The sequence below is a fragment of the Pezoporus flaviventris genome, unplaced genomic scaffold (assembly GCF_033815535.1).
Source record: "Pezoporus flaviventris isolate CSIRO_AGI_PZ_B2104156 unplaced genomic scaffold, CSIRO_AGI_Pfla_v1 ptg000040l, whole genome shotgun sequence".
Classification (NCBI taxonomy): domain Eukaryota; kingdom Metazoa; phylum Chordata; class Aves; order Psittaciformes; family Psittacidae; genus Pezoporus; species Pezoporus flaviventris.
In genome coordinates, this window is record NW_026892588.1 from 7195112 (window position 1) to 7221397 (window position 26286).

Genomic DNA, 26286 nt, shown 5'->3' on the forward strand with positions numbered 1-26286 from the left:
TTATATCGCTGCAATGCAGCGACCTCTGCAACATTCCCTTTCTTTATTCCAGAGAGGGGTAAAGTATATTCAGACTCTGCCTATTCCAATACACAACCTTAGCTGTACTAACAAAGTAACATGCTTCTATTTGGACAGTTCTTGTTTAATGTATTTATCAGTTAGGTGGAGGCAGCAGAGTACACTCTCGTCAAATTTCCAGATAACCTCAAACTGTTGGGAACCAGCTGGTGTGCTTGAGTGCAGGGCTGCCATTCAGAGAGGCTGGAGGAATGGAGTCACATGTTGAATGAAATTCAACAAGGACAAATGTGAAGTACTGCTTGTAGGAAGGAATAGCCCCTTGCAACAGTCCAGGCCAGGGAGGGCCTGCTGAGAAGGATGTGGGGGTCTTGGTAGAGAGCAAGCTAAGCATGGGCCAACACTATCTCCTGGTAGCAAACGAGGCCAGCACCATCCTGGGCTGTATTAACATAAGCATGGCCAGCAGATGGAGAGAAGTTATTATCTCCTTCTGTGCACAAGCTAGACTGTATTTAGAAACTCTAGTCCAGTTCTGGGCTACCCAAAATCTGAAAGACATGGGTAAACAGGAGAATGAGCCAACAATATGTCTGGGGCTGGAGCACTTGCTCCATGAGGAGAGGCTGAGGAAATCAGTTTCCTGATTTCCTTTCCTGATTCCTTTTCTCCAACTGGGAGAAAAGAAGGCTTTGTGGGGACCTGAAAGGTGGCCTCCACTTTCTATGTACCTACAGAGAGTTTATAGGGAAAATAGGATCAGGCTTCTTGTAGTGGGACATGGTGGGATGCTAAGAAACACCAGGCACAAATTGAAATTAGAACAGCTCAGAGTGGATTAAAAAGGAAAAACTTCTCTGTAAGGAGATTCAGGCAGTCCAAGTCTCCATCCTTGGATATCTTCAAGACTGAATGAAGACCAAGTAACCTGGTTTGAGTTCATGGCTAAGCTTGCTTTGAGCAGGAGGTTGGACTACAGGGTCTTTGAGGTCCATTCCCAGTGCACTTTGTGATTCAAAGAACTACTGTCTTTACGTATGCAAGTCATAGTAGTGTCTAGTCATTTTCAAGCACCAATTAGTCTGTGGTCAGACAATATATCACATTAACTTTATTAATCACTCGTTGAGCAAGGGTACTAAGTTCCTGCTATAAGGCTGAAGAGCACTTTCTGTGGTTGTGTACTGACTGAATGTGCACTAGGAAAGCAAGACTCAGCAGCTCGTTTTCACTGCATCTTTCCCATGGAGAGCCTGCTTGCTGACATTTTCTGTCCATTTGTTCTTGTACCAGCTGTGTCCATTCACATTCACTCTACTGATTTATGAAGCAATTATGAAGAGAAAACAAGCACTACAAGTTTCCTCTTCTGGTCTTTGTTAAGTCAAGCAAGCCAAGCTCTTTCAGACTGCTCCTAGACTCGGTAGTCTTCATAGAGCTTCAACCCAGACCTCAACCATTGTCACTAGAATGAAACAGAGTACCCAAATTAGGTATTTTGCAGCTTGTTGGTATTTCCCTACTTGTATGGGAAACATTTGCTGGATACGACCGTGTCGGTGCGGGAGGGAAAGCCGAGGAGAACCTGAGCAGCTGCGGCCCGCCGTCTTCCCTTAGCGGCTCGGTGCTTGTTGCTTGTTGCTTGTTGCTTGTTGCTTGTTGCTTGTTGCTTGTTTCCCGTTTCCCGTTTCCCGTTTCCCGCTTCCCGCTCAGCGGCGCGGGGAGGAGGGAGAGCGGGCAGTACCGTAGATTGCTCCTCCCCGCGCCGCCGAGGCGGGGCTGGGACGGTTCCTTCTCCGCCAGCTGCGGGCGGTGGTGGCAGTGGTAGCACAGGCGGTGCTTCCCGCCGCGCCCAGCCCTCGGGGAGTAAGGGGCGAGCGTCCCGCTGCCTGACCGCACTGCCTTGCCATGTTCCAGCTCATACGAGGTTTCGTCTTGCCGGCTGCCGCCTGCGACGGGAACAGGGATGGGGACTCCCGGTACGCCAACCTCTTCAGGAAGCTAGACCTCAACGAAGATGGGAGGGTGGATATCGCCGAGCTGCAGACGGGCCTCCGGGCCATGGGCATCCCCTTGGGAAAAGAGGCGGAGGAGGTAAGAGCGGGCCGGGGGCGCGGCGGTGGCACTTCCCCGCCATTCACCCACTTCCCCCCCCGGTGCTGCTTCCCAGAGCAGCAGCCCCTGGCGAGAGGTTTCCCCCCGGCACCCTGCAACCATGGGGAGGGTAAGGCGCGGCCTGGCCACCCACCCGCCGCCCAACCCCTGAGGGATGGGGCGCTGCCCTGCCGGGACTCGCCGTGATGGTCCCGAAGCCGAGGCGGCGCGTCGGGGGCTGCTCCAGATCGCGAGCCGCGTCCGGAGGCTTTGGGCTGCTCCTGAGTGAAGTCGGCCTCGGGCCTGCTTTTCCCTTCGCGGGGACGCCGTGCCTGCTGCAAGGATGCGTTGTGCAGGCACGCCTCGGGGCTGAAGTGAAGGATCCCGAGTGCGAAGGCTGTTAACAGTGCGGCTCTCGGCGGTTCCGTTGCCAGCTTTATTGATCGTGTGTTGACTTCTGACTTCCTTTGATTCTTTGTAGCTCGATGTTTGATAGAATATTCCTCCTCTAGCATGATAAAGGATTGTAGTTTACATCTTTTGTCTGACATTCCACCTTTGCATAATCTAGGTCAGAATAAATTAAGACTTGCTTTGTGCAGCAGGTAAGTAAATCTGTATAACAGTAGGCTGCAATATTAGAACTAGTTATTGACGGTAGGTCTCCATCAGCACTCGGACATGGAAATGATTCTACTTGGCAAGGGCTGTGTTGGGTAATTTCTGTTTAATAATGTAGACTTGTAGCAGTGGTTGTCAAACCACGAAACAGCACACGCTCTGTGCTGTGGATTCTCCTGTGACTGGGTTGGACTATTACATTCCTTTGTTCCCTGTATCAATGTTGTGACCTCAAAAGTCAGTAAAATTGAGTCATCAAGCATTCCAGTGCAGTGCCAAGTTATACTAGCAAATCTGACCTGTTGTTTTGAGTAATCCCCATATAAAATCAGTAAATGCATAACTCTGTAGGCATAAGTATTTGAGTGGTAAGGCATGTCTGCTCCAACAAGGCGCACATAGGTTCACCTAGGCTGTACAGGTACAGCTGAGACCTCTGCTACAGCTATTACCGTAACAATGCTGGACTTTGTTTTAGTGTAAAGAATAGTTAGGTGGCATTCCAGTGCTGTCCCTGTACTGCCTGTTGCATATTTTCTGAAAGAGGTTCAGGAAAGTGAACTTAAATTTTGATAGCAGTGTTATGTCAATAATTCAGTTTCAGTGACCTTATACTAACTGTGGGACACGCTGCCAATTTTTCCCCATGGTCTTGTTATTTGATGTCTATTTTACTTTTACTTGGTATTTAATTCTCTGTCTCATATAACTAACGGAAAAGTATGCAGCAGGCCTCTTTAGTTGGATGATGCCGAGTATAGATGAAAGCATACTTTCATTTCAATACTGCTTCTGGTCAAAATCATCTTCACAAGAATTATATTTTGTGTTCTCAGTTTTTGGTATAAAGGAGGGACAGTTTGTTCTGTTTGCTTATCTGTGGAAGTTGTGATATGAAGTGCATGCTAGTTATGAACTTCAGTTGCACATTGTATACACATTGTTGAAAAACTGTTGTACCAGTTTGACAGTAAGGATTTTGGGTTTTACTTAAATTGAACAACAGGGGACCTGGTGATCAGTTGATCAGTTAATTTTCTGGCATTTAACAAGGGTGATCTTCCCACATAATTCAGAGAGCCCTGGGATACAAGTAGTGTGCTGCTTAGTTTTGAGCAGCTTAGAACTGAATTAAGTTTTGCGCAACTTAGAATTGAATTGCCAAGTTCTTTCTCAAGATCAGTGTGATGCTTCATTAATAGTGCACATCTGAATATCTGTCAAATTCTTAGTTGCCGCTGGATAAACTGGAAGCGAAATGCATGAAATTAACAAAGATAAGCTAGACTTACTTGGATGTAATGGACAGCCGGAACTGTCTGCCTTAGTTGCTTTAGAAACACAGAGTAAACAAAATAAGCCGTGAGTCATGTTGCATGTTTGAGGGGGTGGAAGAATTGTTGGAGTACACTGAAACTTCTATATGCTCACTATTTTAAAGTTAATGGCGCACACAGTTCGAACTAGAAACTGGGCTGCTAATAACTAGACTTGTTATAAGAGAGTCTCAGTAAGACTTGACTCCAGCTTCTTTCCTGTCTTTATGTAGCTAATCTGCTACCTGTACTTTCTTGCAGCTGGAACTTGTCTTCTCCCTGTTACTTTGCTTCAAGCTCTGAAGTGATGATAAGTTCAGTAAAATGCCTTTTCACTACTTGGTGAACAGGTATTTTATTAATGAAGTCAGATACTGCATCATCATATTTGTGTTTGGAGAGGCAGAAGTAGTTTTATTATTACTAACAACAAATGAGTAAGTAAATGAGATGAGGGAATATTGAACAACATGGCAAAGCATTAGCCAGTGAGCTGCTCAGTCCTGCCAACATAGTGGCAGTATGGGATGGGCAGGCCTTGGGGTATCCTGAAGCTGAGTAGGCTTCAGTGCCTCATAGTTGGGTTGGGGTCTCAGGCTTTGTGCTATTATTCTGTTCTAAATGCAGGTCTGGATTACATTTACAAAAGTACTCTTGCAGGGCTGGATTCATTTGCATGGGATGTTGGTCACTGTACTTCTAGGAGCACAGCTGCTTCCTGATTATAACCCTGGGTAAGGGACAATGTGAGCGTTACTGTGTTTCACTGCTAAGTCAGTTGGCTCATCCTGAGTCCTCTTTTTCATGGTGTAAGTCAGTGCTTGTGCTACAAGTATTACTTTCTTATTCTCTTGAAATAAGTTCTCTGGAATGCATGTCTTTAAAAGATGCAAAGCTGCTATCCATTTGAGTAATAGACTACTGTTATGCTCTTTTTTTACCTTTCATAGTTGTCTTGGCAGTTTTATTAATGTTTAATGTATGATAAAACCCTCTTAAGTGAAGAAACATTGTAGATACGGGAACTGATGCAAAACCATGTGGTAAGCTTTGGAGGTAGGTTGCATGTCCCTCTAAGGAAGAATAATTTTTCCCCATAGCAAGACATTGTAGCACAACATGACATGAACCCTTGAATTTGTGTTCTACTTGACCTGCCTTCCGTCAGTATCTGACAGACAAAAGTAAACCACTGGAAAGTCTGAAATATATGCTGCTTAGAGGCTGCCAGATAACTCCTGTTTTATAAAGTAGTGTATTACCCGCCAGGAATGGGGAACTTTGCAAAGCTTCACAAAAGATTCCTGACATAGTACGTCAAGACCGATACAGAAGGAATTCAGTATTGTGACAGTATCAAATGGTGCTCTACAAGCAGTATTAAAAGCTATTGTACAGTCAGTTTGATTAGTGGAGTTGTCCAGTAGAGACACAAAATAGATGCTGGATCAGATCTCAAATGATCTCATCCTCTGTCTACAGAATGCTGTGAGCCTCTTAGGCAGGAGTGCCGTACATGGTGTGAATGGTTATATGAAGTACTATTTTTGTTCACCCTTTCCTTCTGTTGCAATCAATCCTTACAGTAAAACTGTAGGAGGCGAACCCCTTGTTTCAATCTTCAGTGTAGGGTAGGAACAGCCAAGCTTTCAAATTGTGGTGCTATTTATACATTGAGTCCTGGAGCTAGGAGTAGAAAGGTGTTACTGAAATGAATAGCTACATTCTGGAAACAGTGTAATGATCTTATTTGGACTGACTGTCAGGTTTTGACATAAATCTTTGGCTACATTAAGGCTTCTTTAGATAAAGAAAGAGTGTGATGAGACACTTCTGTGTAGCAGAAACAAGAAGACTAAATTCCCAGCAATCAGAATATGGTATGTTTAGAGTAATTGACTGTGTTTATGAAGATTTAATTTCAACAAAGTATAAAAATACTCAGAACACTTGAAGTGTGTTGCTGAAAATTCAGAATTCCATCAGTGAGGCAGGCCATAGCGCTGCATTGCAGTGCTGTGTCTCTCTGTGAGAGGATGGGTGAGGATAGGCCTATGTGAGCATTGTTTCCTTTAGTGCTATTTTATGGCCTCTAAAAACTACAGCTAGGTTGTGCTTGAGAGCTTGAACTTGTCATAGCTGTTCTTAGCCCAGAAAGCACATACTTGTTTAGTGACTGAGCTAAATGTGTCATTGAGTGTTTCTCCAGCATTAAGACTTCCAGGCTTTTCATACTTTTGGGAACTTCCTCTATATGGCAAGATTAGAAGGCTAGTAGACCAAGTTAACTGAAGCCTTTTCATTATGCTGCAGCTCTAAAAACACTAGTTAACTTGACAGATTCTTAGAAGAAACATTGGCATTTCGAATTACATGATACCTACTTTTAGAAATTATTATCATACATGATATGCAGTTTCACAGTCCTACAAGCTTCAGCACTTTCATGTCTATATGTAATTCTTAATGTGAAATGAAGCTTTCTCTCACCCTAATAGTATGCCAAAAACTGGTACTACAGATTTAGATAGATGGTCATTTTTCAACTTTTTGCCATAGCAGACGTCACCTGATGTGAACCACTTAGTTCCTTTAAACTTTGTTTTTCAGGTCATAATAGGGCTTATGATTATGTCTGATTATAGAGACTTAGTTGTGAAATACCACAAAAATTTTTAGTAGTGTATCTTGACTAAAGTTGTAAGCAAACATGTAAGTTGTCATTTCATTTTAATGTGTACAACTTCAGAAGCTTTTAACTGATCTGTGCTGTAGTCTCCAAGTCTCCATATGAAAGAGCAAGGTGAATGAGTTTGTTTTCATAACACTTTAAGCATCCAAGGAGATAAAATAAATTTTTATAATGCTAAGTTGATAGTTTTTTTTCCTGAACAGTGACAGGGTACAGTGAATGATTAATTGTTCCTCTTGTTGCTGCGAAGTGCAAGAATTCCAGGCACCAAATATGGGAACCCCCACCTCTGGAAGATCTCTTAAGTGCATGTTGAAATGCTTTGCTAAATCCTTGTCCCGAGGCAACAGTGTGTTCCAAGTAAATAAACAAGGTAAACTGGTAAACCTTTTGTAAACCTTTTGACTGTAAGGTGGGGATGCCTCTGCAGCAAAACAATCTTATTTAAGGGAAAAAGTCAGTCTACCAAGTATGTTCAAAGTCAAAATACCAGTGTAACTTGCAAGGAATGTTGAGTGAAATTGCTAGGGATAGTTTGCATCTCCCATTAATGCCATTTCAGATTCTTGGAATCTAATTCATAGCTATGAGTTAAGAGTTTATCCAGGTCCTGAGGGAGCAGCTTCTGCAGGGCGTATTGGAGAACATATTACAACTTGTATCTCTTCCTTTTTAGGCTCTTTTTATAGAGATTCTTTACCTGAAATGGACCAGTGCGAAGACGGCTGTTAGTGCTTTCCTGTTGCAGGGAAGTTTGGTGCTCAGGCCAAAGAACAGGAAGGTGAAGCTCTGCAGCTGATAGCAACATCTCTGCTACAGCCAGGGATGCAAGTCTCCTGTACTGGAGTGGGGGACTCTATTAATGTCTGTGTGTGGCAGGTTTAAAGAGACTGCTGGAGTACTGCTTACATATTAGCTAGTATCCTTTGGGAGGGAAGGAAACAAATATCAATGTTGCATTTGAACAGCACTGAAGTTGGGAGGTGTTTGGAGGCAGTGCAAATTACTCAAACTACTCAAAAAGCAGTGTTGTGTTGGATTTATGGAGGTTAAGTGGCATTCTAGTTTGTTACTGTGTTATGTGGACTCATTGGGGTATAATGCTTCGTGGACACATCCTCAGGCCCTCTCCCTTTATGGTGGATTTATCTCGCAACTGATGCTGTTTGACAAGACTGACTTTAGTAACTTTACTACTACTGATTTTTAGGTTATCATTGTGTGTCATAACTTGTGTAGTCTTGGCATATAGAGACAGGAAGAGGACAACATGAGTTTTTACTATTGTAGGGTATGCATTTTGTAAAGAGACAAGAGTTGCATATAGTTGAGCTGTGACTTGATTTGGCTTCCAATAAGATTACAGTCTAATAACTTAAAGTTGTAGAATGCAGAACTATATGAGTGACTGGCACTAATGACTTTGGAGGTGAAGAGGGAAAGAATAGAAAAAGGGGAGAAAAGGAGAAGGGAATACTGTGTTTCGTTTTGTAAAAAAATGTGAAATTTTAAAAGGAAATATGAAATTTCTGAATGTCCAAAGACACAATGCTGTTCTTACTTTGATGCTTCTGTTTCTTCTATGCAGTATTTGTAATTGTGCCCTTTGGAACTCTAGTCATAGAATTCAAACAATGAATTGCTAATTGCGTGGATTATATATCTTTAAGTGTCTTTTTTATTTGTTTTGTAGATGGCATGATAGGAAGCTAGAAACACCCAGTAACTTCTTAGTGGATCACTTCCTTTTAGATATTCTTTATGTTGAATTAATTAGCTGAAGTAAAAAGCTAACAAATAACGATTGGTAATCATTTGGACTGAGCAGTCCCACTTTTCATGCCCAATTCAGTTTTGTAACCAGAATGTGAAGCCTTATGCACAATACACGAATAATGGTATTAAGTAATATCAAACTGTGAATCTAAAAAAAAAAAGTCTACATTAAGTCATTAATATTTGTAGTGTTTTGCATTCTCTGTCTTTACACTGTAACTATGAATGTGCTAAAGTTCATAACTTTGGCACAGAGTAATGTAATAATTCATTAGGCCACTTAGCACCGGGATTTTTAGGTGCATATAAAGCCTGTCTTTAACTTTACTGTGCTGTGGCTTGTGTTTCCACACCAAATACAGAGGTCTTCTGGAGGAGCAGGATTTCAACATGCTTTGTATAATTCAGAAATATAAAAATAAAACTTACTCAGTGTTTTGGTCTCCTTGTGGCCTTTTACATTGGTGTTGCCACACTGTCCAGGACTTCGAAAGCAACTGTATTAACAAAACCTACAGCAGGAAAAAAAAACAAAGTAGTAGAATGGAAAAGAAAAAAGGGATGTGAGGAGAAAAAAAAAACAAGGCAGCAATGTCATGACCAAACAGGTCACCACTGGAGCATTATAGTCAGTATATGTAAAGACATTAAAAGGAAAGATCATCTAAGTTGTCTTCTATCAGCAAGTCTTTATGTAGTCATCATTTAATTTTATCTAGTGAATTATATTTATTGCTTGGGGTTAAAGTTTTATACAATGAGAGAGGAAATGGCATACCCTGAAAAATAAACATTTTTCTTTTGGGGCTGGGCTTACATAAAGGTGAAGTGATCCCACAGTAAGTCAGGAACGAGAAATGGCAGGTTTAATGTGGCAGGCACACTGAACATTGTTTCCCAGGACTTCCAAACGAGGATTAGCATCTGGTTTGGTTCCTGCTCCATTGTTGTAAGCATGCCTATTTTAAGGTGCACCCAGTTCTCCATCAGAGAAGTTGGTGAACCAGGAAGTGGCTCAGTGACAAGTGGTTGTAACTATGCAAAATCTGGTAGTATATTAAATGCAGAACAGCAGAGTTGGGTTCCCTGTTGGTCTGAAGTGAAGGTGAGTGAAACAGGTTGCCTGAGGAGGCTGTGGAATCTTCATCCTTGGAGATGTCCAAGACTAATTGGATGTGGTCCTGCGCAAACTGATCTAATTGGTTGTGCTTTTAGCTGGGGTTTTGCTTGATGGCCTCCAGAGGTTCCTTCCAACCTCAATTATTACTTGATGTTGTGAATGGGCAGTTTATACCTGGGATTATGCCAGGCTTCCCACAGAATCAAGTACATGTTCCTCCTGCTGGCTATGCCCATGGAGTATGCCACCCTCCATGCGGGAATTTCTGTCCTGCCAGTGGAAGGCAAGCTCCTTTCAGTATTCTCTTTGTTACACAAACTCACAAATTACTGGTTTTAATCTTGAAACTTTAACACCTGCATGATTAGTACATTTCCTAGACACAAGAGGCTTTTGTTCCTACGAACTCTTGGATTTGTAATGTGAGAAAAATGCATGTGGCTGCTCAGTGAAAGCATACACTTTTGCTCCCTGTAGCTTCTGTTCTGCTGCACTGAGAGTGGCTGAGGATGGCTTGAAGTCTGGAAAATAACTGTAAAATAACTGTAAAAACAAAAGCAGGGAATGGAGAGTATGTTTGTGCTTATCCTTTTCTAGCTGTTGTAATATAAAATCTGTTTATTTGGCAGATGAAATGGAAGGTGGCCCCTTCACACACTGTAACTGCCAGTGCTCTAAACCTTCTCAGAATTTCAGTTTTCTCGGGCTCACATCATCCTCAGCAGTGGAGGTTTTGTAACTGTAATTTTGTTCAAGTTTCGTCATATCTGTGAGCCAGAACAACTCTTCCATTGTTCTACATTCTTGTTTGTGTAGTTCAGATAGCAGTAGGGAATAGTAGCAATTAATGTTGATTAGAATTCACTCAATGTGTGTATGACTGACATGTAAATTACCTCGTCTCAGTAGTTTGTGGGAGACTAACAGGATGCTCAGATCCTGCAGTATGAGATGCTACGTGTGGAGTACAAGATAGATGAGATTATAGTGTCTTCGAGGGGGGACCTTTCTTAATATCTTGTTAGAAGGTCATGGTCAGCAATGCACCCATAGACTTCAATAAGTATAAACTGTTTTTTTTCATAATGGGAAATTCTGCACAGCCTTAACCATACTGGTAAGGGTTTGAAATAGGTATTTGAAACAGATATTACAATCAAGCTGAATTTGCAAGTATACTAAGAATACTATTTTTCTAAGATGATACCAGACACTTTTCTCTTGAGTATATGGCAACTTGAGTCAGTTTTATTGTGCATAACTTGCTGTAGTGTAGGAGGTAAATAATTTCCTTATTGCACTGTGTCATGCCATATTGACTTCCTCCCTTCCATTGAGATATGATAATCTTAGGAATTTGGGTGTTGGTAAAATGATTAAAACCAGATTTTGCAGATTAGAACAGCCATACAAATCATTTTGCGTTAGTTGATTCAGAAACTATAGTTGCACAAGGCAGTCTGCAGAATAGGAATTTGCAAGAATTTTTGGCATATGCTTTAAATGTACCCTGAAGTACTCTTAAACTTACTGCAAGTTAATGAAGATATTGTGCTATCAGTTTGGTCTCCTGTCCATCTTGTACAAAGTGCTGCTCCTGTAGGATTTCACACTTCGAGGGAAACCATGGGCACTGATGCCCAAATCAAAAGATGAGGCATAAGGCTGGACAGAGCCTTGGGTGACATGGTTTAGTGTGAGGTGTCCCTGCACATGGCAGGGGGGCTGGAGCTTGATGATCTTAAGATCCTTTCCAACCCTAACTATTCTATGATTCTAAGTTCCCCTTAAATCTTGTGTTCTGCAGCAGGGTTTAGGGGTGGATTTCCCAGCCTGCTTCCTGCTCATCCTGGCAAAGGAGACAGCAGTGCTGTGGAAGTGCAAGAGTGGGTGAAAGGAGTGAGCTGTGGGCCTTGCCCCTCCTCCGCCCCACTGTGTTCTCTGCAGCCCTTGCTATGGCATGAAGCCCAAGCTCATAAATCCTGCAGAGCTTGTTAGCCAGAGCTTCATTCTTCTCAGGGCTTTGCCTTTGGAGACAAGCCCCAGCAGTTACAGGCTGATGCTTGGAGGGGGATGCTGTAATTTCCCATTATTAAAAACTATGTTTTCACACACGAAGATGGTATTCTGGCCCTTTGCTGGTGGAGACATCTACTCTTAGGCTGTGTTTCAGGCTTGTTTCCTGCAGTGCTGGCAGTTGTATACCATGCATTTAACTCATGGTTAATTTTGCATATGTTTCTTACTTGTGGGACAATTACTAGAAAACACATACAAAAATGGAAGATTACTGTAACACTAAGTTTGCCAAGTCTGTTGTTGCTTGTTTGTTTTATGTTGTCAGGGCTTCAGTTTGAAGTAGAAAGCCATGCCTTCTTAGACCCTGGGTGGTTGAAGGCAAGATCTTTCTATTTTTCCTGGTCAGCAGTTAAATAATTAATTGCTGTCTTTATTTTTATCTTTATAATTTGCAATTAATAGACCACTATTTTTTATTTATTTTATTTTTTTGTTTTATTTTTTTATTTTATTTTACTGGCATATTGACAAATTTCATGTGCAACCAGGAAAATCACAGGATTAGAGTTGTTCTCTTTCATGATTTTGTCCTGTCTCTCACCTCCTCCTCCACAACTTATTTGATACTTGTATGTATAATGTGCCAGTGCTGGTAAGAAACTTTAAAAATCCTTTTAGTAGAAAAGCTATGTAAATAAAAGAGAAAGCACTTGGCAGCAAAGAAAGATTTAAGAAATCATTATTCATGACAGTAGAATCATAAAACAGGGTTGGAAAGGACCTTAAGATCACCTAGTTCCAACCCCCCTGCCATGGGCTGGGACGTGTCACACTAAACCATGCCACCCAAGGTTTTGTCCAACCTGGCCTTGAACACGACCAGGGATGGAGCATTCACAACTTTCCTGGGTTAATACTGAGTTTGTTAAACTCCAAAACCAAAACATAGCTCTGAAGGTTACGCTTATGTGTTCTCCTGGTTTGACTCCCAAAGTGACCAATATGAAGTTTTCCTTAAAGCAAGGGCTGTGTCATGGTGCTGTTGCTTTGTGACCTGCTGTAACTTGGAAAAGTCAAATGTTGAGTTTTCTCTCAACAGAAAATTTTTAAAGCTGGAGATACTAACCAGGATGGACAGCTGGATTTTGAAGAGTTTATGCAGTATCTTAAAGATCATGAGAAGAAGATGAAACTGGCATTTAAGAGCCTGGACAAAAACAATGATGGTATGCCTTGATTTATTTGTTCAAATGTTGTTTGAAGAAGCTGTGAATTAAAAGTTATCTTCATTTATATTCTTTGTCTAAACTGGAGACAAAAATTTGTGAATATGGAACCCCTACTACTTTTCCTTAAAATTATCATAGTAAGAATTTACTATAGATTGAAATAGTAAATAATTATAGTCTTTTTTTCTCTTCTTTTTATTATCTTCCAGGTCTGTTCGTCTGGGGCTCTTTATTCCCCAGATGGAGAAACTCTAAGGAAGTTTCTAAGTATCTATGAAAGATAAAATACTTTTTAACTAAATGGATGTTTGCATCTCATTTGTTTGCATGTTTTTACTGTACTTCACTCAGTCCTTGTACTAGACAATCAAAATACATAATTTGTGTTTAAACTGATTTTAAATGATCTTTGCTATTGTGTAGGTGTTACAATAGAACTTAGTGGGCTCCAAGGTGTGAAGTGTATTAAGTTCCATGTTTTAAACATATATCATCTTTCTTTTAATGTTTCAAGGGAAAATTGAAGCATCAGAGGTTGTCCAGTCTCTCAAGATATTGGGTATAAACATTTCAGAAAAACAGGCAGAAAAGATCCTGCAAAGGTCAGGAATTACTATTTTTTTAAGTATGTGAAGCTTTGTGCTGTTAATTATTATAATTCAAAGAACAGGATAAATGGAATTATAATTTCAAAAAATGTTGGTACCTTCAGTGGTGCCTTTACAGAAATCCTTATATACTCCATCTGTTCTTGGGTGGTAGTAAGTTTAGTTGCTACTTGAGCATCTGGTTCTGGGAGAATGTTACCTCATTTCCCTGTAAATGCTGTTCATAGAACAAAGTGCTATAATATGTTTTTAAATGGAATATGCCAGATGCATTTGGATAAGAAAAGCATGGTATGGGAAGGCCATAGAGGATTCAGACTTGAAGTCTCCATATGGAATTTACAGTCAGTTGTCACTGATGTGATGGCCAGTATTAAATGAAAAAAAGGGGTTGGGAGTAAGGCAGTGAAACAGAGCAAAACTCCATCCCTGTTACTACTTCCTTATACAGTTCTGTTCAATTTCTTTCTAGTATTGATGCTGATGGGACAATGACAGTAGACTGGAATGAGTGGAGAGATCATTTTATGTTTAACCCAGCTACAGACATTGAGGAAATAATTCGATACTGGAAACATTCCACTGTAAGTTCAACTTTCCTTTTAGCTTAGTGTAGCTTGAAAGTTCATCTCTGCTCTGTTAATTTGCAATATTGAGTATAATAATTTCACAGTTGTTAAATTTCAAGCATACCTGTATTTGAGATTGTTTTGATTTCCTTTTGACTTCATGCTGTCATTTATAAGCATGACAGCGCCACATGAGGTTCTTTTGAACAAAAAAATTCATCTAAACCTTGCCAGTAATGATCAGTAATTTTTAGGAAGGAATTCTTTTTTCCTTTGCAGATATCCCACAGGAAGATCATAATTACAATATTAAATAATTATCTTTTCACATTACATTTTTACATTCAGCGCTTTTGATATGTGGACACAAATAATAGAAACATTTTAACTGTTTCTTATGTTGAAATTAGTTCAGTAGTTGTATTTCTATAGTAACATTATTACTATCTTAAAATCACTGGTGTCATTGGTGATTATCTGTGCACATGTTCCTCACACTCTTGTGCTACAGAATTTCATTTAAGAATGACAAAATATACAGCAGTAGGTTATCCACTGAGCAGATAAAGTTTTTTAAGTTTCTACTGAATGGAGCTCTTTCCACCTCAGTGACAGACTTTTTAGAACAAATAATAAGGTAAGTAAACCAACAGTAAGCCTGTTTGCTGAGGAATTATTGGAGTAATCCATGAAGTTAGGTAAAGACAGATTCCTTTGAATATGAGTGAGACCATTTATATCTTCAGAGATTAGTCAGCATTTCTGTAATAAAAAAAAACAGTTTATGAGACCTGAAAGCTTAAGAGTGTTTCATGCTGCAGCCTCAGTTCAGAAATGCTCGCCAGAAGCGATTTAGCTCCCTGTTTGCTACTGAAAACAGTTGAAGTGCTGCTATGAGATCAAATAGTCCTAGTCCCAGTTTACTTAGTGGAAAAAAAAATGCCTTTGCTTTAATAAAATGTTTCATATTAATACTATTTAACATAAGAGTTTGTTTTTTTTTTTAAATTATGGAATGTTATTAGTCACTCGTAAGAATTTTAGAAGTCTCGTGTTGCAGTCAGCTGATGACCCAGTTATCTCAGCAAGCAAAATCCAGCTCTACGGCAGCACAGCTGGTGTTTCAGATAAGAGCAGATGTGACACCTCGCACGCCTGGCTGGCATCAACAGCTCTTCCAATTCTGTTTTTATTGTAAAACTTTAATTGCTGTCAGATCTTCCAAGCAGATGGCTCCATTGGGATAGAATTATTATGAATTGCTGGATGTAGCTTTTCTGCTATAAACACCCTAAAATTTAGCTTTTTTTTCTTAATTGTGTTTAGGGTTTGGTAGACACAAGGTTTAACTGCTGGTAGATACGCATAATTTCTCTAAGAACACTGATTTCATATTGTAAGAGTTCTGATTATCTTTTGATGTTTCTGTGTAGTTGAGCAACTGATGACACCTTACTTGGAAACCATGAATGTCAGAAAGATGAAAGAATTTTCCAATTATACTGTGTTAATTACCCAGAATAGTTGGTGCTTATTCTGCTTGTCCAGTGGCTGTATCTATAATCTGTATTCTGCATTTCTTGTGTTCCAGAGGATCAAGATGGTGTTCTGCCTACTTAACAGATAGGGAATGAAGCATAAGTTAGGAATGTGGTGTCTACAATTAAAATTAACAGTTGTTAAAAAAGTTCATCAGTTAACATGCTTTCTGGTCAGCTACTTATCAGTTATGAAAACATTCTTGCTTGTTTAAAGGTTTAATTTATGCATAATACTGGTTTTGCATTGTCTACGGTGTATTTTTTCCTCATATGTCATGGTTATAAATACATGAAGAGCAGAGACTATGTTTAAGTGATATGTGAGATTCCATAGTCCTATGTCTTGGACAGCTTTATTGCTAAAGCCTGCAGTAGTGTTCTTTGATCAAATTGCAAACTTTTATAGTTGAAGAAAGTCATTCATGTGTCTTTCAGTGTAACTGAGGATAAAATAATGTATAAAGCATTACTCCAACTTGTAGTTTTCTTCAGTTACCAGAATATAGAATATTCCAATACATCACCTATAAAAAGGCTACTTTAAATGGTGGTGGTGGTAAGATCCCACATATGTGTGAATAAATTACCGTGAGAGAGAAATCTCTTGTTAGCATCCTTAGGAGATTACTAAACTAATCCTAGAAGGTTGTCTGGTGAAAGGTTATTGGCAGCATATAAGGATTTGAGCTTTAGTGCTGACTATGAAGGACTACTGTTCATGAGAGAATGCTGTTTGGGCCACACTCAAGGCAGGAATTCAACATAATTTTTAATGATGATGGTGCAGTCTTTGAAATGGTGGGTCTGTGGTGGCATTGCTCAGTATCTATGTAGAAGTCACTAAAAGTTGCTATTCATTGAATAGTAATAGCAATCCATAGCAAGTTAATTATAGAATGTACACTAAAGAGATATTTTTATTTTTCAGTAGCATTTTATTTACATGTTCTTACATGGTAGGGTAATTTGGAATTGGAGCTCTTAGTAGAATTGAGATGATGGAATGAGAAAGTTATTTGCACATCTTTGCTTTGGATTCTAATAGGTGTTGGATATAGGAGATAGTTTGACTGTTCCAGATGAGTTCACAGAGGAAGAGAAGAAGACTGGACAGTGGTGGAAACAGCTGTTGGCTGGAGGAGTGGCTGGTGCTGTCTCTCGAACAGGCACAGCACCATTAGATCGTCTTAAAGTGATGATGCAGGTAGGTGCAATGTTCAAGAACTTTTTAGTTTCCAGTATCACTTCAGTTTTTAGAAAGCTGTTACGGAAAACTGATGGCCAAATACAATATCTAAATTCTGTAAGTCTAGTTATGTTTTGACAGTTTCCATATTTTGTTCATAAAAATTATTTTTCATATTCATAATTGGCAAAATTGTAATCAAATATTATACTTGTACCACTAAGATGTTTTTTTTCAGTAGTGGTTGTGTTTTTTGCTAGTTGATGTACTTAAGCAATGTAATACTTGGGTGATGAGTTTTACAATCTAATCAGAGCAGTGTTCTTTACTATGACTTTGTGGTTTTTATTTTTAGGTTCATGGTTCAAAATCAAACAAAATGAATATAGCCAGTGGTTTTAAGCAAATGTTGAAAGAAGGTGGTGTCCAATCCCTCTGGAGGGGAAATGGTGTAAATGTTGTGAAAATAGCTCCTGAAACAGCTATTAAGTTCTGGGCTTATGAACAGGTAGGATGATCAATCAGGAATGAAAATAACATTATATCACTCTCACTGTTCATTATTTGCTCTCCTATATTATATAGGAATTCTTAGCATGGTTGTGGATTTTGTCAAAGTAATTATAGGATGATTTTCACATTATAAAATAGTCTATTTTGTTAATAGAATAGTGTTAATAGTCATGCATTTTAAAATATTCTCCAGGCTGCATAGCTTTATGTGTAGTAGTGCAATAATATCTAGTTTGTTGCTTTGAAGTGACAACAACCAAAATTTAGCACATTATGCTAGCTGAACTTACACAGAATTCTTTTTGAGTCAGATATAATGGTGCTATGTAAGATGCCTTCATCCTGGATTTCAGAGTTATATTTACCTCTGAATCAGCTTTAAGCATCATGTTAAGGTCTAATCCTCCTTTGGAAAACGAACTACCATTCTGTTGTAGTTAAAGGAGCTTTATTTTTTTTTCTGTGGGGCTTGCTAGTGCATCAGGTAAGACAAAATGAACATATTGAACATCTCTGTACAACTGTGAAATAAAAGCAATGAAACATCAAGTAAACTTTGGTATATTGTAAGACAGCAGTAGCTTTCGATGCCTTGGAGTAACCCTGAGCACATTATACCTTGCTCTGCTTTTGGGGGGCTGGTGGGGCTTTCTTGCATGGTGGTGTCTCTGTCTTGGTTGACACGGTATGTATAACTCTGTCTCTGTGAACGTGCTAGTTCATCTTTCATTCTTTGATTGGAGAACTGAATCTGCAAGGGAGTCGGGTTGCAGTTTGTCATCTAGAAGCCATTTTGGGGTACCCTTGTGTTGGTTGTTTGGAATACCTGACAGTACTGTGTATGGCAGAGGCATTTAATATAGAGGATTTCTGCAGGCTGGAATATTTACTCTGTTCTTGAGAATCTTTGTTCACAGAGTTGCAGTAAGCATAACACTAAATTTAGTTAGTAAACATAACTGTAAATACATGAAAAAGGAATTAAAGCTTGAAAAGACATTTTGTACTGTACTGCTGCCTCTTGTAGTAACTCTTGCCTCTCCTAAAAACCATGTGATGTTTATTTTATGTGTTTTAACTACAGTATAAGAGGATACTTACTAAGGATGATGGAAAGTTAGGCACTGTTGAAAGATTTGTATCCGGTTCTTTGGCTGGAGCAACAGCACAAACTTCTATATATCCCATGGAGGTAAGTAATAGAAAATCTGCTTCCATTGGAGACTTTTCCAAATGCATGGTTCATTTCCAAGATAAAACCTTTTTTGCTCTTGAAAATCTTGTAGGAATTGCTCTGTATTCTTAGATCCTAATTTATTTTCACTTTGGACTTCCTTTTAGAATTTCAGTACCAGGCATTTTTGAATATACTGTGTTCTATTTGATATTTGCCATTTTTCTTTATATTTGGCTGTATAATATTGTCTAAGGCAAGGTTTAAGTAAAGCCTTAGCTCAGGGAAAAAAAATCATCCAAGAATGAATTAAAAATTCAGTACATGTTCAAGTGTTTTCTGAATTGGGCATTAATCTTCTTTGCCCTGTATGTAAGCAAGGAATGGTCTCGTGTATTTCTGAACTGATGAAGTTATGCTGCATTATGACTGGGAGCTGGGTTTGGTTAGATCAGTGTGAAAGGAATATGATGGCTATATTTGAGGCTGGGTGGTTTAACTGCTTTTTCTTCTGTAGTACATGAATGTGGTACTACATGTGTTGCAGTTTAACTAGTTTTAATATGTTCACTGCTTTAGGGTAGCTATTTAATATCCTGCTGGTTTTTTTTTATTGGGTGTTTTTTAATAGAAATAGGATGAACTTCCTTTACTGCTGGTTCCCCAGAAAGTTTATCTTGTGTGAATAGCTGGAATATATATTGGGTCTGGGATTAAACCAGTACTAACATCCAGATTTGGAAGAAATGGAAAATGTAACTTAAATACCTTTTGCATTGGGAGGGCTGTCAACAGGAATAGAATTTAGCTGTTTTCATTGCTGACAATAATAATCTCTTTTTAAATAGCATCCTTCCTGTTAGAGCCGCTGAATCACAGCTAGCCTGAGTACAGAGATGGTTTAAGTTATAGAATAACTGAAATGTTATGTAGATCATCTGGATTACACAGATCAGTGGAGACAGGTGAACTATTCTGCAATAAGATGCTCAATCTTCCTAACAAAGGTATAATACTGTTCTAGAATTGGTGGGTATTTTAGGGTGTTTCTAAGTAAAAGAGAAAAGGAAAGTGCCAGGAAATTCCTGAGGAAGCTACAGTTTTAGGAGGCTTTAAAGTAGGCCAAATTCCTGCTTAGGAAATTTCCTGTGTAGTTTCTTTTGGCTTCTGTTGTTATTTTTAGGTTTTGTCCTAAGATGCTGTATAGGCTTATCTCCATTATTAATCAAATGTTGTGTTTCAGTTGAGACACAAACCTTATACCTTCTAACTACCTCTATGTTGTGCTTTTTGAAAGCCTATTTTCTTAATATGCTTTGCTTTTCCCAGTTCTGAAATGTGATCTGCTACTATGTTAATGTTTTCACTTGTTCTTCAGCTAATGCTTCTATTAAATACTGCTCACACTGTTGCCTTCAAGTTGATAGAAAAAATATGCCTGTTTGAATCAAGGAAAGAAAGCTAAAATGAAATTCAAAAAGGCTAATAATTTGTAAGCTGATGTATGGTAGTATGTGTGCTGCTCTGCAGTAAGGATGAAGTCTGAAGAAGCCTACTGCTAACAAAGCCTTAACAGTAGTCATCACAAAGGAGATCTGAAGTACCAAAATCCAAAGCAGTTCTAGACAATTGAATGAGCAGAGAGATACTGTGTTTTCCTATGTTTATAAAAAACATTAATAAATACATATGTATTTCAGGTAACTGCTTTTTTCATTTTTAGGTTTTAAAAACAAGATTGGCTGTGGGTAAAACAGGGCAATATTCTGGGATGTTTGACTGTGCTAAGAAGATCTTGAAAAGAGAAGGCGTAAAGGCCTTCTACAAAGGCTATGTTCCTAATATTCTGGGTATAATTCCCTATGCTGGCATCGACCTTGCTGTTTATGAGGTGAGTTTTGATCACTGAATACATGTAGTTTTCATTAGTTAATTTACGGAAAGGGTAAATTTTATTTAGAATACTTTATCATTAGTAATATGCTTGTGGTATTTCTGTTGTCTTCAATTTAAAATACACAAATGAATTTCCACTAGTCTTTCTAGACTGTGAGGTTTTTCTTTGCCCTTTTTGGAGGAGTGCCTGTGCCAATGGGCCCTTACATGCAACAGTACCAAACAAGAAATCTACTCATGAGGCAGGATTATTTAGACCTTGGCAATGCAACATGCTTGCATACTCAACTAAGCCTGTTGGACTTTAACATACCTGTTCTATAGCAAATATGGGCCTTAAAAACCTGAAATGGTATTCATATTATGTCACCTGTCCTGCATTTATGAAATTTAATACGTAAAATTTTTTGCCATTTTGTCTCATTTTTGATTGGATTATAGTAACCTGAATTCCTTGTGTATTTGTGCATGTCACCAGAATTCTTTGTGGCTGACATATAGTTGGTCTCAGGAGTTTGAAACACCATTGTCTTTTCCTTCAAGAGGAACTGACACCTTTTACACCCATCAGCAACAACTAAAATGTTTCATGTACCTTACATGCTACATTGATGCTTACATTGCATCCAAGTGTGTTAAGTAACTCGGATGCACACACTCTTTTTTTTTCCTACTACAGCAGTAACCAGCACAATTGCTTGAGCAAACATTTTCAAAGCAGAATGGAAGCTCTTTTCTACGATTTGCATCTTCTACATGGGGTGACGTGCACAGCCGTGCAAGCTTTTGTTGCACCCTGTGGGAGTTGTGTTTCCCTTCTCCTCATCCAAAGTATTAACAGGTCTAGAACACAGGCACTGTTCCCGCTGCTGCAATTTTGAAGCATTTCTCTTCCAGTCACTAACTACTATAGTCTGGGTAAAGTCCTTGCCTGTGTTCTAAGGTGTTTTTACTTGTGCACTTTAAAAGTAAGCATGTAGGATTCGTGTAGCAAGATTGGTGCTTCTCAGGATTGATCCCCTAAGTTTTGTAATGAATAAAGAGGAATTTGTTTACTTTGTTGAATGCAGATCTCTTGTCTTATTATTTAAATTTATACCTTGGCAGCTCTTAAAGAGTACGTGGCTAGAACACTATGCGTCAAGCTCTGCTAACCCAGGTGTTTTTGTACTGTTGGGATGTGGTACTGTTTCCAGCACGTGTGGGCAGTTAGCCAGTTACCCTCTTGCTCTCATCAGAACACGCATGCAGGCTCAAGGTGAGTCCTATTGTACTGAAAATGTTTCTGTGTGGTTGCATCAAAATTGCATCATTTGGAATAGCTGTAGCAGAGACATAGGGAAAAGAAAACCTAACCTGGAAAATCAAGGCCTTATCTGGCAAATCCTTCTTAACATCGGTCCCTTCTCCCTGTTACCCCCAGCATTGTTGTTCATCATACTTGATCCAAATGTAACATTTCAGACAGTGGTGCTCTGTGTTCTCTGAGCGCCGTTTGCTACACAAGACTCTGCCAGGCATAGAGCTCCTGTCATAGTCTGGGAACACTTTTCTAAAATCTAGAATGTTTTCATTTGATCTCTTAAAATTTAAGAAGAGACTTGCAGCATCCTGTGAAGGTAGACAACAATGTTTGCTCTGGAGGACATTTCATAAAGAGAGTTTCATAGCTGAATCTTTGCTAGATATTTGTGCACAGACTTAAGGGTAGGAGCCTAGATTTCCAAAGGAATGTAGGTGGATAATGCTTTTCAGTGGGATGTAGACACGTGGATATCTCTCAGATGTCTAGGACTGATGTTTTCCTCTGTGAGGATTCAACTTTTAATCAGTGGCCCTAGAGGTGGTAGTAGGCTCACTACCCAGGTGTTTGATACTTGCTTAAGAATGTTAATATTACTAGAACTGTTGTATAACACATTGTCTTTTTTGTTCTAGCCTCTGTGGAAGGAGCTCCACAACTAAACATGGTCAGTCTATTTCAAAGAATTGTTGCTACGGAGGGAATCCGAGGACTTTATAGGGGCATAGCCCCTAATTTTATGAAAGTGCTTCCAGCTGTCAGCATCAGCTATGTTGTATATGAAAAAATGAAGCAGAATTTGGGAATAGCATGAAATGAAGGAAAAAGGTGAGATGCTTCTAATGTTGCTGGAAACACCAGAACAAAAATGATTTCTCAAGTAATCTGCTCTCACAATAGAAATGGATCTTTGTGGAGAGATGCTGCCACTTCTACTTTTGCCGTGAAGTGGGAAGAAACTTTATTAAATTCTAGTTCACCATTTCTAAACAGATACCTATATTGCACTTTAAATGTCACTGAGTTTAAAAAAAAAACAAAAAAAGAATCAAGAAACTATCTTTAAATCAGCAATTTGTTTATATTTTCAAGAAATTGTGTGCATTTTACTCATTGGCTTTTTTTTTTTTTGTATTTGTCTTCTTTAAATGTGTATTTGGCTTGGATCAAACCAAAGGTAGGAGAAGTTTATACTGCCTTGATACTGAATATATGAAAGTGACTTCTTGTTTTGTCATGCTGCCTATACTTAAGCAATTCACAGGCAAAATTTTACATGCCTGGAAGTAAGCACTTACTATTGCTATTTTTGAAGACTTAAGTTTGTAAGAAACAGCATCTTAGATACAGATGAGGATGGAGTAACACATTAAAATGTATCCCATCACCTTATTTTCAGGTGAACCTTTTCGGTGTTTTTTAAAATGTTTTTATTTAAAGAATAAGAGCCTGAGAAACTGCTGTTCCACAGTATCTGAATACCTCAAATGGATTTACACGGTATTTTTATAATACAGTCAGTGATTTTCATAGTTTGCTTTGCTGGACCTGCTTTTCATTGCACTTGTAAATGTTAGCACCATTAACTGTGACAAGCTTTGGGTTTCAGCTGCATGCTTCATAGGATCAGAATATACAGGAGCAGGAAAAGCTCTGTTACTAGATCAATTCCATACAAGTGCAAGTTTGCATTTAAAAGTGGAGTGGAGGATCCAGTATTAAGCTGATAATGACTGTAGTACGTAGCCCACGGTGGAGCTAATCATAACTGCCCTGGGGAGAGAAATTCTTCACAATTTGGGCTATCATCTATTCTTTCCCTCCCTTACTCAGAGGGCTACTGTCCAGTACGTGCTTTTAGCCTCTAGAGGATTGCATTATTATGTAAAGGGTTTATAGGTTTGTCATGCAAGAGAAATCCTTTTTCTCTCACAATCTTCTGTGCTGGCTGTGTGTGTGAAATTCAGGCAGTGAAATACTGAGGTATTTTGTCCAAGTGACCAAATGGGGCTGCTGATCTCAGGTACCCATCAGATTGATGTTAATGAAGCAAGCAAAGCTCACACAGAGAACTTGTTATTGCTTGAGAAACAGCTCCTTAAAAAACAAAGCAGCACTTCCTCAGTGCAGAACAGTAGGTTTTTCTATGTACTTCCTTTGGGGGTGGGGATGGGCACATTTCAGTTGTCTTCAGGCCTGAACACTGAAAACAGAGTACCAATTATTGCCAAAGTAATTTGTTACACTTTTTCTGCTTTCTGCTATGTGTGGTGTCTTAATCTTTGTAAATTCAAGATTATCTTTATGCTTACCTTGACCTTAGACCACATCTGTGAAACTGGATTACTGAAGGAAGAACTTTGTTCCTGTAAGGTGATTAAGGGATCCCCTCCACTCCCCCTTTTTTTGTAATTAAACAACCAAATAAGCAAGCAAACATAACTAACTGCCTGAACCTCCCTTGTTCCATATGCTATTTGGGCCAGATTTTCCAAACAGCAGTCAGGTGTCAATCTGTGTTTAGTGCTTCCACGGCTGGTATTTATTCTTCATAAACTGACATTTAACAACTCCAGAAAAATTTGTATTATAAAATGTTGTTTTATCAGATTTCAGAAAATGGCAGCTTTAGCTGTGTCTTTTGGCCTTCCCTTTAGGGGAACCTTGGACTTTGCACTTTTCTAAAAACAAAACAAAAGGTATTCTATCCAAATCATCCATGTGTACAATGCCTTTGTGACCTGAATATTTCTTGGTTTTGCCAGCATTCTTGTATCTTTGTGGGATTTGTGAGATCAATTTTGTTTGACTGTGACCAATGAGCAAATGTATTGTGTGTGTGATGTGAGATGACTTCAGTGGTGTCTGTCTTCTAGACTGGGTCCATTTTGTTTCTAGTGTGCAAGTGCCATTATGAGTATTGAAAATCATGGTAATGATGTTTTCAAATGTTGAAAAGATGGGGTCTTTCAAATTTAGTTTTTATTATGTGCCTTTATAATGACTGTGATCAGTTGTGTACTCTTGGTCTCTTAAACGTATGTTTACCTTTTTAGCTCCATAAAACTACCATTTCTAATAAATCTTTGTTTCCTTATCTGGCTGGAGTGTGCTGATGGTTTTTTTTTTCATGGCCTTATGCACTATGAGTATATATGAATAATAGTGTCACTAAAGAAGGTAATTTATCTAAAAATAAGTTTGAGACAGGCCTGTGCTTTGCTGTTACATTGGTACTTGAAGACCTAGTTTGACATTAGTTGATTGTCATCCTGTTTAAAACTCTAGCTGTCTCTTCACTTAATGGAAGATCACATAATAGTTAACATTTCTGATTGTTCATTGAACAGTATCGCAGCATGATTTGCTTCTGTGTATGCTGCATAACAGGACTCTTAATAAGCAGGACCAACATACTTGCTTGTATTCCTAATGTTTATCTTGCTTTGATGTTCATCTTTCTTGTTAGTTGAAGGATCAATATAAAATCTTGTCTAGGTAATTGACTTAATTTACTCTGCATGTGCAGCATAGCTATCCTACTGAAAGCACGCTCAGTAGCCAGCTCTGACAACTCCTTAGGAGGTTTTCATATCAATCCTTCAAATGTTAAATATAATTGTAAATAAATTAGGGAGGCTTTTCTTGTCTCTGATTCTTTCAAATACAGCTCTTGAACATAAGATTTAGAAGTTCCTTTTAAAGAAATTAAGTAGATTCTCGGTGTATGATTGCTGACTAAATGAGCAATCTGACATGCAATTCTACTTGAGGCACGGATACTTATAACTGGAAATTCTCTGCAGTTGGAAAGGCTGGACTGTGAATGATCTTTCTCACAGTGACCAAGTGGTAAGGTGTGCTCTTGAAGATGTCAGAGTTAGGTGTCCCTCCCATCCCTTCATAAAGAAACTGCTACAGAGTTTAGCACAGGTATTTAAATATTGCTTTCAAGTTAGCCTGTTGGGAAACTGAATTTTGCAGTCTTTTTATCAAAACCAGGTCCTGCTAAGATGCTTTTTTGATGAATAGGAGTTACTACAGAGGCAGCGTGTATGAAGTTTGGCTTCTGAAACAGCTCAGGTCTGTAATGCATGTAGTACTATTATTTCTAATTGCTTGCAGTTATGTGCAGCAAAAACATATGGACAGTCAGTCTATTTAGGACAGCATACTTCTCTGCCTTATAAAATTATTTTTACTATCATTTTGAAGTTTATTGTGTGTTGATCAGGGAAATAGAATGCTAAACAAGTATCTCAACTCTTTCTTCAAGTTCATTTAGTTTTTAGTGTATTCCACCAAGGTATTTTCATAAATTGTTGAAATGGTGTGTTTCTATAACATATTCTGAGTCCTTCAATTAGTAGTGATGGATTTATAGGCTGCTGACTACTTTTGTCCCTTGCCTTAAAAAGTTCAGTCTGAAACTTGTGCCATTCTACAGTTCAGAGAAATCTTTCACATTTATTCTGTATCTTACCTTTTGCTAGGTGTTTCATATCTTTCAGAATGTGTGCAAAGATGGTGCCTATAGAACATATGACAAATATTGCCATACCACTGACTACTGCCTCTTTAGTTAAAGAAACTGAGGCATGTAGAGGA

General features: G+C 38.9%; 1 protein-coding gene across 1 annotated transcript; it reads left to right on the forward strand.

The window, feature by feature from the left end:
• Positions 1-1829: 1829 nt before the first annotated feature.
• On the forward strand, positions 1830-23479 carry SLC25A24 (solute carrier family 25 member 24). Its single transcript, XM_061465184.1, has 10 exons — positions 1830-2115; positions 12759-12885; positions 13403-13490; positions 13969-14080; positions 16652-16810; positions 17148-17300; positions 18390-18497; positions 20203-20370; positions 21483-21633; positions 22314-23479. The coding sequence occupies exons 1-10, from the start codon at positions 1930-1932 to the stop codon at positions 22490-22492; spliced, it is 1431 nt and encodes a 476-aa protein (XP_061321168.1). The 5' UTR covers positions 1830-1929; the 3' UTR covers positions 22493-23479.
• Positions 23480-26286: the final 2807 nt, after the last annotated feature.